General features: G+C 42.3%; 1 protein-coding gene across 1 annotated transcript in view; it reads right to left on the minus strand.

Annotated features, from left to right (window-relative positions):
- The window catches only part of SLC44A3 (solute carrier family 44 member 3), a 110973-nt gene extending 105224 nt beyond the window's left edge, over positions 1-5749 (minus strand). The window contains exons 1-3 of the mRNA XM_036767446.1: positions 5644-5749; positions 4879-4986; positions 1111-1253 (exon numbers count right to left, since the gene is read on the minus strand). Coding sequence (XP_036623341.1) covers positions 1111-1253; positions 4879-4986; positions 5644-5670 — 278 coding nt within the window. The 5' untranslated portion in view covers positions 5671-5749. The remainder of the gene's footprint in view (positions 1-1110; positions 1254-4878; positions 4987-5643) is intronic.
- Positions 5750-12971: the final 7222 nt, after the last annotated feature.

Genomic DNA, 12971 nt, shown 5'->3' on the forward strand with positions numbered 1-12971 from the left:
CTGCCTCCTAATTAGACTGTATGCTTCTTGAGGGTAAGACCTATGTCTAGACCAGGGGTGGGGAACCTGCGGCCTTGAGGCCACATGTGGTCTAGGTCCTCAAGTGTGGCCCGTTGACTGAATCCAAACTTACAGAACACGTTCCCTTAATAAAAGGATTTGTTCTGTGAGGTCTGGATCCAGTCAAAGGGGTGCACTTGAGTACTAGAGGGCCCCACGTTCCCCACCCCTGGTCTAGTCAAATGGGCTACTTTGCAAGACATCCTTGGAGGTCTTCATGTACAGTCTGACTGCAAACCTTATACTACTATATAATTATTACTATTATTCCACTTCTTGCAGGGTGCCTTGTAATGGGGGCTCCTTTCTGGTAAAGGTTGAGTATGAGCAAGATGAATGAGGTCCCTTCCAACTGTGAAATTCCATGATTCTGTGTAACTTTTCACCTTTTTATCTCCCGTGTAAGTAAAGAGTCTTCACCTAGTACCACTTCACTAGTGAACCAGAGTTTGCTGAGTTATCGGATTAAACAGAGAGGCTGCTGACTTGGGGGTTATAGGGCCTAGGTTCAAATCTTGCCTCTGATGATTACTACCTGGTTGACCTTGGGCAAAACACTTAACCACCTGGGGCCTCAGTTTCATCACCTGTAAAAGGAGGGGGTTAGATTAGATGCCATCTGAGGTTCCAGCCAGTTCTAGATCTACGATCCCATGATGTATAATCAAAGTCAGTGAGGTGGAACAGCAGATAGAATGCTGGGCTTGGAGTCAGGAAGGCCTGAGTTCAAATCCAGCCTTAGACACTTACTAAATGTGTGACCCTGGGCAAGTCTGTCTCATTTTCCTCAACTGTGAAATGGGGATAATATGGCACCTATATTGCAGGGTTGTTGCAGGATCAGATGAGATATCTGTAAAGTGTTCAGCACAGTGCCTGGCACATGGTAGGCTACTGCTTACTCCCTTTCACCTTTCCTCCATAATCCTATGAGCTACAGCTACTTTGCAAAACACACAATGCTATAGAAATACTACCGTCATTACATCACCTGAATCAGGGACGAGGATCTCATAGCTACTTAAGAAACTGATGGATGCAGGCACTTACTTTCTGCCAGTCATGTCCTGTCCAGACAGAGGGGCTCCTTCCACCGGGGAGTTCTTCTTGCCACACACGTTCCCATAGCTATCATAGCCAAACACCAGTCTTCCTGCAGCTCCAGCTATCACAGAATAGCCCATGATGAACACCTAGGTAAAACCCAAGGAGAACATGCAGTGAAGCTCGACCTTATCCTCACAAAACTCACCTCCAGAAGTTCTTAAAGAAACTTGGTCATGAAAAGGGAAAAATCTCATCACAGGATCACCGATCTAGAGTCGGAAGGAATCTCAGAGGCCAACTAATCCCAACCCCCTCATTTTACATATACGGAAACTAAGGCCCACAGATACTCAATGCCTTATTCAAGGTCACATAGGTAGTAAGCATCAAAGGCAGGATTTGAACCCAGGTCCCATATTCCACATTTCGGCTTCATGGTCCTCCACTTATAACAGGCTATACTTTTTAACTGCTTTTAAAAAAATTATTAGTTAATTTACTTATTTTTAGTTTTCAACATTCACTTCCATAAGTTTTAAATTTTCTCCCCCTCCCTCCCTTCCCCTCTTCCCAAGATGGCAAGCAATCTGATACAGGCTTTACATATACATTCCTATTAAACATATTCTCATATTAGTCATGTTGTATAGAAGAATTATAACAAATGGGAGAAATCATGAGAGAAAATAAAATAAAACAAAAGGAAATAGTCTGCTTCACTCTGCATTCAGACCCCATAGTTCTTTCTTTGGATGTGGCATTTAACTGTTTTTTTTAAATCTGCTAAGATGATTGGATTTCTTTGCATTTTTTCATCTTTAGGTGTTGAGGAAATTTTCTCCTCACCCAATTTTCCTCAAGGCCTGATAATTTTTGAATTGGGCTTGGGAGGCAGGAGGACCTGCTTTTGAATCCTGGTTCCTCACCTATCAAATGGGTTTGATGGAGGGAGCATAGGGAAAATGATATTTCTGATGTAGGTACATAGAGGAGGGTTGTGTGGCTCCTTGGGAAAATCTACATAAAGTATTCTGTGAACTTTAAAGCATTATATCATACTGTGTTGGTTGTCATTATTCTTTCCCATGAAGATAATAGCTAAATTCCTCTCCCAATTGTTCCTGGATTACTTATATGGGAGTTGTCCTTCCATCTTCTAGTTCTCTGTTTTCTCCATGTCTAGGATTCTGTCTCCTTTGGTCCGAATTCAGCGACAGTAAGGCTGGTTAATGCAGACATTTTATTTATGAAGAGAAGACCATTCAGAGAAGGGCCATTCAAATTCCTCCTACCAATGAGATGCAGTAGATTCTGTAAACAGCATCCCTCTCTCTGCTGGCCTCATGATTTTTGCTTGGCCCCTAGTTAGGGCTTGCCCTTTTTGCAGAGCTTTGACTTAGGAAACTGAAGGCCTTTTCGGCTAAGGCTTCTTTCCCAAGATGGACTTGGAACTGAGGGCTGATGATTAAAGTGACCGTTCCTGAGAGAAAGCAGCTCTGTGCAGGAATCTGTTTGCCTGCCTTTAAAGGTTAACATGCACTCCAGAACAATGTGGAAAGACATACAATCGGTGGGGAATATTGGTGACAAAACCCGAAGGAATGTGACATAACTCTCTCCAGTGAGCCAGTACTTAAATGGTCAACATTGCTCCTTCCCTCACCCTGAAAAAAACCCAAGAGCCCTTGAAACCCTTACCCTCAAGCTTTCTGTTCTACTTAGAATATTTTATTTTATTTCCATATATTATGTTTAAGATGACAGATTTAGAGCAGGAAGAGTCTTCTGAGGTGATCTAATATAACCCCTTAATTTTACAGATGACAAAAGTTAGAATTTGAATTCAGATTCTCTGGATTCCGAATTCTGTATTCTTTCCACTGTGTCATACTAATGGTACACAACCGACTGGCATGATAAAAGCTTTAGAGCTGGAAGGGGGCTTGTCAGTCATCTAGTACAACTTTCTCATTTTACAGAGGAGGAAACTGAGGACCAGAGAGGAAGAAGAGAGGTGGCATAGCAGATAGAGTGCTGGACTTGGAGTCTGCTGAACACATGGACTGCATTCAAATCCTGCCACAGACATGTCATAGATGTGCGACCCTGGGCAAGTCACTTAACCGCTCTTGGCCTCAGTTTCCCCATTTGTAAAATGAGGTTAATAATAGCATACACCTCACAGGATTTTTGTGACAATCAAATGTGATAACACACGTAAAGCTCTGCGAATCTTAAAGCACTACATAAAAGTTAGCTATTATGATTATTGTTGACCCAAAGTCACACCAGTTGTGAGGAGTGCCTGGATTTGAAATGTACTCACCCCAAATCCAACCCTCTTCCCTCTGCATCACAGCTGCCTTGTTGGAAACCAATCAGTACAGTCAACAAACATTGTCTTTACCAGTGCTAACCGAGGACAAAAGTGACACCTGCCTACATTCAATGCAGACCTGGGCTCCAAGCAATGGGGATCTCATTCCAGGTGCACAGGCCTTGGAAGCTGTTCCATTGCTTTCAGAATTAATCATTAACAAGGTAGCAAATGGCATGCCCCGACCAGGCGAGGCGAGTCCCTCTTGTTTACAATGAATAAAAGAACTTTTTTCAGTTACACAAGGCGGATTTTTGAGAAGAGAGGGACCCTCTGCAGTAAGCCTACAAATTCCTCCTGCAAACACATGGGCTGGCAAGATTAGAGCCAGAACCAAATTCACCTTAGCCGGAGAAAGGCCCAGAAAGTCCTATACATATATACTGGAAAGGAAGTGAGAGGCAGCTGTAGATGGGGGGTGGGGCAGGGAATCAGTATCATTCACCTTAAAGCTGGGGCCAGGGCGTTAACTGTTGGCTGTAGGCACAAAATATCAAAAGGGTGTGTGTATCCAGGACAACTCCCAAAAGAGTCACTTGGACAACTCTCCCAGGCTTTGTCTCAGTTTTAATTGCCAAGTGAGTAATCAAAATGTGTAAAAATTAGGATTGTGGATTGAGGGCAGGAAGGGACCTACAGAGGCCATTGAGACCAATCAGCTCATTTTACAAATGAGGATCTCAGAGATAAAGTGACTGGCCTAAGGTCACAGGGATGGTAAGTGGTAAAAACTGATTTCAACTGGACATTAATGCTCGGATTACAAATCTAACATTCTTCTCAATATGCCAGGCTGCCTTCCATAATTCTCCTCACTGATTTCCAGTATTCCTTTTAATAAAAAAGGAAATCCCAAATAACCTTCTGAGAACCACCTGCTCCTGTCAGCACTTGGTAAGAGTTGTTGGTAAGAGGATAAGCATATATCCACAGAAACAAAATGATGACTGGATGACATTATCATCACCTGGCAAACTCCAGTGCCAGCGTCCCGTAGAGAGTCTCCCATTAAGATCTGGCACAAGGCCAACAGGAGAAAATTTCCCATGAGTTCAGGCCACAGGAAATTTCCAACAAAACTCCTCAGGATTAGCCATACAACACCATACAATAAAATACACATTAATTATGAACCTAATAGGTGCCACTGTGCTAAGCACTAGCATTTATATTTTTATAAAGCTAATTACAAAAATTATTACTGTAGAATATGTCTGAGCTTTGTCAAACCTTAGAACTCAGACTTCTGGGGCCTTCCAGGCACTAGAACCAGAGTTCTAATTTTAAGTGCATCATTTCATATAAATCTCTTCCTTCTCTCATCCCTCTCCAACATCCCCTTCCGCCCCCTCCAAAAAAAAAAAAAAACCTTTCCCTCCGGTCAACCCACTTACCAAACCGACCCAAAAGACAAAGAACAGGATTAACCAAGCTGGGTCTGTGCATTTTCTGTAAATCTGGGGTCTCCACTCTCTCTGTCTCGGGCTTTCAGCTGCAGAAACCTGCAGAGAAGGAAAAACATAAGGGGTGAGGGGGGGCGGGCGGGAATAAAAAGTAGGAGAGGCTAAACGAGGATTAGTAACCACGTGGGTCTCAACTTTCTAAACGAACCCCAGGAACTGAAATTGAAAGCTTTATCTTTTCTAACTATTCATTAATAGGAGAAATAAATACCAGGAATAACTGTTTGACCCAAGGGGGGCGGGGTTGTTTAGAAATCATTTTTGAAAACAGCATTCGCTGTGCAAACCTTGAAGTGTTACATAAATCCTAATCGTTATGCGGCATTATACCACCTGCTAGCTGCAGCCACACACACCTGGATGCAGCTTTAACTTCAGGCTTACGGACCGATGCCATCCCCAAGGGCATGAGCCGGTACCTTATCCCACTCCTACTACCCACGGAGGTTGCCCCTAGGGTATGAAAGTAAGGGGAGAAGGAGAGGAAAGGTTCAAGTTAGGCCACGGCCCTACAGGTGGCCAGAAAGTTTGCACCAGCTGGGACGGCTACGTCCCACAGTTCTGCTGGCTGGGGTTCCAGGGCGCGCTTCGCTCCGCTGGCCCCCGCCCCTCGTCCCTTTCCCCCGGAATGCAGGTGCGGAACCCGATGCCCACCCACTCCCTGCAGGCTCCCCGCGGGCGGAGCAGGGCGCTTACCAGGTACTCCCCTCTGAAGCACGGCATCCTGCCAACCCGCTGGCCACCCGCCGCTGGGGACTAGGAGCCGGGGCCACCCCCGCCGATGTCCAGTACAGGCAGATGCATGAGCTGCAGGCAGCGCAGCCCGCAGGTGGTCCCTGTGGCTGCAGAGGGTGGAGCCCGGCGGGCAGCGCCTCCACGTGGCCAGCTGGGGCTCACAGGGGCGCGGGCTGCCTAGCTTCCCCAAGGCCAGAGGCCCCACCCCTCGCACCTCTCTCCGCCTCTGCCGAGCCCCGCCTCAGCATCTCCGAGCCCCACCTCCCCTCCAGCCTCCAGGAGCCAGGTGACTTCGTAAGTCGCAAAAGGACCAGGACCTGGGCGTGAGTCGGCTTGTCTCATCTCCCCTGCGAACTTCATACCTGGGGGGACTAGAGAACTGGGAGGCTCCCTGGCTTCCCCAAGCTCGGTGCCTGGGGGCAAGATACAGAAACCCATTTGTTATTCTAAGACTAATACCGCTGGATGAAGTGGGAAGGCTGCTGAATGTGCAGCCAGAAGAGATCTGGGTTCAAATCCCGCTTCTTAACATACGAGTTCTGTGACTGTGGGCAAGAAGCATTTTGCAGGGGAAGGCCCAGGGCTCTGTGAGATCTTGAACGAAGCACTCAGATTACTGGGCTTTAGCTTCCTCTATGGTAAAGCCAGGCGGTTGTATTAGACGAGCTGATCCTAAATCATTTGACCTCTTAGTGGCCCAGGCAAACTCATTAAAGACTAAATTATCTGCTTGGGCTTAGCGGTTTTCCACACCAGGCAGGTAATTCCCCAACCAACAAGCTCACCGGGAAGGAACGCTTTTTCACTCAAGTTTTTAAAGTAGGGGCCGGGGGGTGCAGAGGGTAGACCATTGACCCTAGAGTCAATTTTTTAGATTCAAACCTCATGTCTGATACTAGCTGTGTGAACCCCGGACACGTCCCTTGTCCTCTTTCTCCGTGTGTAAAATGGGGAAAATCATAGTGCTTACCTCGGAGGCTACTGTGACATCAAATAAGATAACAATCTATGTAAAGCGTTCTATAAATTTCAGATATTATGACCCGTACTAGATTATAAATTCTCTGAAGGTAAGGAACAATGCTTTGTGCGCCACCTATTTCCTAGGACAGTGCATTGTACCACTGTAATTAATCAACAGCTCTGCATTGAATTCAATATAATATAGTTACAACAGCATTTAGATAGTGTGTTTTATGAGAACATTATCTCGTTTGGTCCTCCCCCAACCCTAGGGAGTTAGTGCTCATTTTACAAATGAGGAAACTGAGGTAGATGAAAGTTAGGTGACTTGCTGAGGGTCATACAGCTGATGAACATCCAGAAGTGGATTGGAAGTCAGGTTTGTGTGATTTTGAGTCCAGCACTCTGTCCACTCTGCCACCTAGTTACCCCAAGCATTCGATACCCATTTAAGTGCTTACTATTCGCCAGGCCTTTGTTATGTTTCAGTTTTACCAAGACCCTGTAGGAAAAGTAGAGAAGGTGTTAGAACCGAACATTATCTGCCAAAAGTGAGGCTCATGAGGGTAAGTGATCAATACGGAGAAGATGGGGTAGGATACGATTGATGGGCCACTTGGAAAAATCATGGAAAATGGAGAGGTGCTACTGGCAGGAGATGAATATCCTGACTTTTTTTCTTTTTAAAGAAAAGGGACAAATTCTTCAAAATCAGTCAGTAAGTTTGACTTTAATTCCTGCCAAAGTTCAAAATCCATTTGTCAGTCATTTATTTTTTTTAATTCAAAACAAAAACATTTATTGAAATAGGATTGTAAGAAAAGCATCAATAAAGCACTTTCCCATATAAAGTGAAGGCTCTTTCACCCTCAAATATATGCGTTGTCAGTAGGAAAAGTGGACATGCGAAGGGAAGGCATGTTGCCATGTAACCCACGTAGGCCTCTGATTTTTCAGGGCTGCTATTATCTTCTGGTGACGATGTAGTATTGCTCTTACCCGACATTCTCTCTACTCAGGCTGTTGTTTTTGCTGGGCATTTTCTTCCTTCCTTCCTTCCTTTCTGCCTTCCTTCCTGCCTTCTCCTTCCTTCCTTCCTCTTTCTCTCAGTTCCCTCTTTTCTTCCTCCCTCCCTTCTTTCTCTCACTTCCTTCTTTTCTTCCTCCCTCCCTTTCTCTTTCTTTCTTCCTTCCTTTCTTCTTTTCTTTCTCTTTCTTCCTTTTTTCCTTCCTTTCTTTCTTCTGTCTTTCTAGAAAACAATTTGTTGATAAACAGAAATATATTTTCTCTCCCTCCAACTCCCTACTCCATTAGAAAAAAAATGAAAAACAAATTCCTTGTAACAAATATGAATAGACAAAGAAAATAAATTCCCTCATTGTCCATGTTCAAAATATAAACCTCATTATTCACCCTGAATCCATCATTTCTCTCTTCCCAACTAAAATAAAATTGATGCTTTTCTTACAATCCTCTTTCAATAAATGTTTTTATTTTGAATTTAAAAAAATAAAATAGTATGCTTCATCATTGGTCCTCTGGAGTCATAGGTGGTTATTGTGTTGATCAGAGTTCTTAAAGCTTTCAAAGTTGTTTTTATGGCTGAACACTTTATGGTATATTCATGTGATGAAATACTATTTAATTGTAAGGAATGATGAAGGGAATGGTTTCAGAAAAACCTGGGAAGACTTATATGACCTGATGCAAAATAAAGCGAACAGGACCAGGAGAATGATTTATGTAATAATACCAATATTGTAAAGATAATCAACTCTGAAAGACTTGATAACTCTGATGAACACAATGATGAATCACAATTACAAAGCACTCAGGATGAGAAACACTATCCACTTTCAGATAGAGAATGAATGGACTCAGAATATGGATTGAAATTTTTTTTCCTCTTTCTTTCTTTTTCTTGTTTTTTTTTTTTAAACATGAGTGATGTGGAAATTTATTTTGCATGACTTTATATTTGTAATGGACTTCATATTGCCTTTTTACTTTTCAATGGGAGGGGCAAAGGGAGGAAGAGAATCTGGAACTGAAAATAAAAAAAAAACTGAATAAAAAAAGCACCAAAGTCGTTTTTGACCAAAAAAGGAAAAAGACAACTGTTGGAGGGACTATGGGAAAACAGGCTTATTGATGCGCTGTGGGTGTAAATGGGTATAACCATTATGAAAAGCCATTTGCAATTATACACACACACACACACACACACACACACACACACACACGCACACATCACTAAACAGTTAATGCCTTTGGACCCAGATGTATCAGTATTTGACCTTCATCCAAAAGAGATCAAAGAAAAAGGAAGAAAGTCCTATACTCCTTATACGTTTAGCACAGTGCCTATCACATAGCAGATGCTTAATAAATGTTCATTGATTGATTGACATATAAAAAATATTTATAGCAACTTTTTGTGGTGGAAAAAAATTGTAAACCAAGGGGCTACCCATAATTGATGAATGACTGAATAAGTTGTGGCATATGAATGAGACGTAATACTATTGTACTAGAAGAAATGACAAAATAGATGATTTCAAAGAGGTAATCAGAAAAAAGACTTGAATGAGCTGATGCAGAGCAAACTAAGTAGAATCAGAGGAACAATTTGTCCTCTCACACTAATGTGAAAATGAGCAATTTTAAAGACTTTTATAAACTGATGGAAAATGAAATGAACAAAACCAGGAATACAATTTCTACAATAACAGTACTGGATGTGTTGTTTTTGTTGGCTGGACTTTGCCGGGTGTGTGGTCTCCACTGATCGTTGCTCCAATGGTCGTGTGGTCTCCTTTGGATGCTGGAAATTATAGACCCACTGGGTCTGTGGCTATATAATTTTCTTTGCTTTCAGCTTCTGGTTCCGGCTAAAGGCCTTGGTTATGATGCTCTTGTTTTCTCATATTTCCTTCACCATGCTCTTTCAGCTCAAAGTTCTGTGCCTTTTTAATGGTTCTTTTATAAAACAGCAACCCTTAAAACAGGGCACCTGCCATGTGCCAAGCACTGTTAGGTTCTGGCAAAACAAATATAAAAAGTGAAGTATGGCCCTTGTCAAGGAGTTTACATTCTAGATACTAACCAAAGATGTTAACCAGTATCTTTCGGAGGGTCCTCATTGTGTCCTCAAAGAGATTTGACATTTTCCATCTTTTTTCGGCATTCATTTTTCATTTTTCATCAATGGCTATGCTTGGTTTCAACTTCATACTAGCATCATACTTTCCTGAGGATAAACTGATCACTTGAAATATCATCACCATGTGGCTTTTGATACTCAACACCTTCTCACCTCCCTCACATTGCCTCTCCCCTCTGATTGGATGCTGGAGTGTAGAGCCATAAATTCTTCCCTAAGACCTCCTTTATAGAAGGGTTGGAACTTTCCAGGGAACTTCATTTTTCATCCATTGCCCTGCTTACTTTCAACTCCACCTGGTACCCCTTGGCTCTCCTCACTTCGAAGCTTCTTTTTGTGCAGTCTTCCCCTATTAAATTGTAAACTCCCTGAAGGCAGGGCTTGTTTTTCTTTTTATTTGTATCCCCAATGCTTGGTAGAGTGCCTGGCACATTGCTGTTTAGTTGTTTTATTCAATCATGACCCCTTTTGGGGTTTTCTTGTCAAATATACTAGAGTGATTTGCCATTTCCTTCTCCAGCTCATTTGACAGATGAGGAAACTGAGGCAAACAGGGTTAAGTGACTTGCCCAGGTTCACACAGCTAGTCAGTGTCTCAGGCTGGATTTGAACTCAGGAAGATGAGTCTTCCTGATTCCAGGTCCAGCAGTCTATCTGCTGTACTACCTAGCTGCCACCTGGCACATAGGAGGTGCTTAATAAATGTTTATTGAATTGAGAATTAAAGTTTGTTGGGGTTCCCAGTTTTGTGTCATGAGCAATTTTTTAAAAAGTTGTATTGATGCCTTTTGTTTTTTATATTACAGTGATTATCCGATATCCCTACTCTTCTTCCCCACCCACTTAGTGAACCCTCCTTTGCAATAAAGAAAAATAGATAAGCAAAACTAGAGGAGAGTTTATGTCACATTCTGAACCCATAGTCTCCCCCAGCCCCTTCCCAATGAGAGATATTAGTATGATTTATCATTAGTTCTCTTGGACACCAACAGCATATTTAAAAGCATTTCTATTTATACCTTTCTATAAGTAATCGATTTCAGACTTAAAGGGAATGGGACACACCATTTTAGGACTCCGTGACTGACATACATCCTTTAATTGCTCCTCTTTGGGTTTCATAGCTCAACCAGTTCTGAAACTACCTCCATTTGACCAGGTAGATGGAGTGAACCAAGTAATTTAGCAGAACAAATGATCCTCTCCCATCCCCAATTTCTTCTAGTTTATCAGGTGGGCGGTTCTGCCTATTTAGTACTCAGGTTCATACATCAACAAAGTGGCTAGAATTCCTAGAGATTGAATAGGTCTAGATTGTTGGTTTTCTTTTGTTACTAGTATTTCCATTCAACCACTGTTCCCTTTATTTGTGAACTGGAAATAAAAAAGCCTCTTGTTTTTTTTTGTTTGTTTGTTTCTTAACATTTATGCCTATGAAAGTCTCATCATGCATTAATTCAAGTTTTGTGGTCTGTGTACTCTTTTCTTCGAAAGATGCTGGCAGATATCAGGAGCACAGGTCTGATGGATTACTCAATTGTTTTTCATCTTGAGAGTCCTTATCTGCCATTTGATGCCTGTTAATTATTAACTGGAGTCTTGTTTCTCCTTGAAAATAACTTCCTGAGGAGGTGGAGTGAGGGTAATGATCTCCTCAGATCTGTCTAGTTCCCTTTAGAATGCAATTTCTTGAAGGATTTGGGTGATCTGCTCTTTCTTTGCTAAGGCGCTGAGTCCTTAAAGGGGGTGCAGTTGATGAGAATGCTATGATGAGGACAACAGGCCGAGGCCCCGAGGGATCACAAGATATCCCCTTGAAAGGCTATATGGGACACCGGAGATCCTTGAACAAAGAACAAAGTCTTTCTTTCCAGGAGAAAAAAGGCCTAAGGGGCAAATACACTTGGGAGACGGAGGTCATTCATAGATTGAAATCCAAATGACCGTAGGAGTGATTGATAGCAGACTTTCTGCAGGATTAGTTTTAATGATGGGAAGGAAGAGTCCCTTCCAGTTGGTCAAGAGTACAGAAAGAGGCTGGCAGCGCAGAAGATAAGCATTTTTGTCTATTTGGTCTGGGGCCATCTGTGGAGCCAGGTCTAAAGAAGTCTGCTCAGTAAATGTTATCGCAGGTGACTCTCACCTGTTTGGAGCTGATTCTGTACATGGGAATCTACATTTGCATCATCAGACCACTACTTGCCTCTGGCATAAACTTGATTTGAATAGCCAAGTGTTTAATAAATACAACTGCAATCCTTAGGCTTGGCATCTTGCAGTAGAGTAAAAGAACTCTCAGTATGGAGTCCAAGGACATGGGTTTGAATCCTGTTTCTGCCATTTAGGATCACGAATTTAGAAGGCAAGGGCATCCAAGCCCCTTATTTTGTAAATAAGAGACTGAGACACAGAGATTTTAGGTGACTTGTCCTTGGTCACACTGCTAGCATCAAAGGTAGGATTTGAACTCGGGTTTTCCTAGCCCCAAGCTTAGCTTTGTGCCCTCTTTGCCACGGATATGACCTTGGGCAAACCCTTGGATCTCTCTGGGCTCCCAATTCTTCTTTTGCAAAACAAAAGGGTTGGAGTAGGTTTCATCCCTCTCTAAAACCACAATCCTATGATTCTTGTATCAAGACTGCCTCATGAGAATATAGACTTTGGGGAATTTTTTTCATTTCCTTGACTTGGAGTCTCCACTCAGGAAATCTGAGACTATTTCTGCATTGACACCCCTCACCCCAAGTATATTAACTATAGTTCGCAAAACTTTAAAAAGAACATTTTACTGAAAGGTTGTATTGAAAGTGGATTTTGGGGAGAATACAACTGACTCCGTTTTGTCCTATACTTGATGCTGTTATATTCCTTTGACTTTCTGGGGGATGCCTCATGACACAACTGAATGTACACAATAATCTCCCTTCCCCCAGTACATTTACAATTACAAAATAAAACTCTTAGGATTTTGAATAATTTCAGGAACTCACCCCCTTTTCTTTATCCTATCTAATAAGGCACTTGTAGGAGCTTAACAAATGCTAATTAACTAACTGACTGATAAAGAAAATAATTTCCTTTGGCCAGAGTAACTAGTTATGCTAAAGGGTACATTTTTTTCCTTTGTAACAATTTAAACATCCTTTTTTTTTTAATAAGTACA

This window comes from Trichosurus vulpecula, chromosome 7 (assembly GCF_011100635.1).
Source record: "Trichosurus vulpecula isolate mTriVul1 chromosome 7, mTriVul1.pri, whole genome shotgun sequence".
In the NCBI taxonomy this organism is placed as follows: Eukaryota; Metazoa; Chordata; class Mammalia; order Diprotodontia; family Phalangeridae; genus Trichosurus; species Trichosurus vulpecula.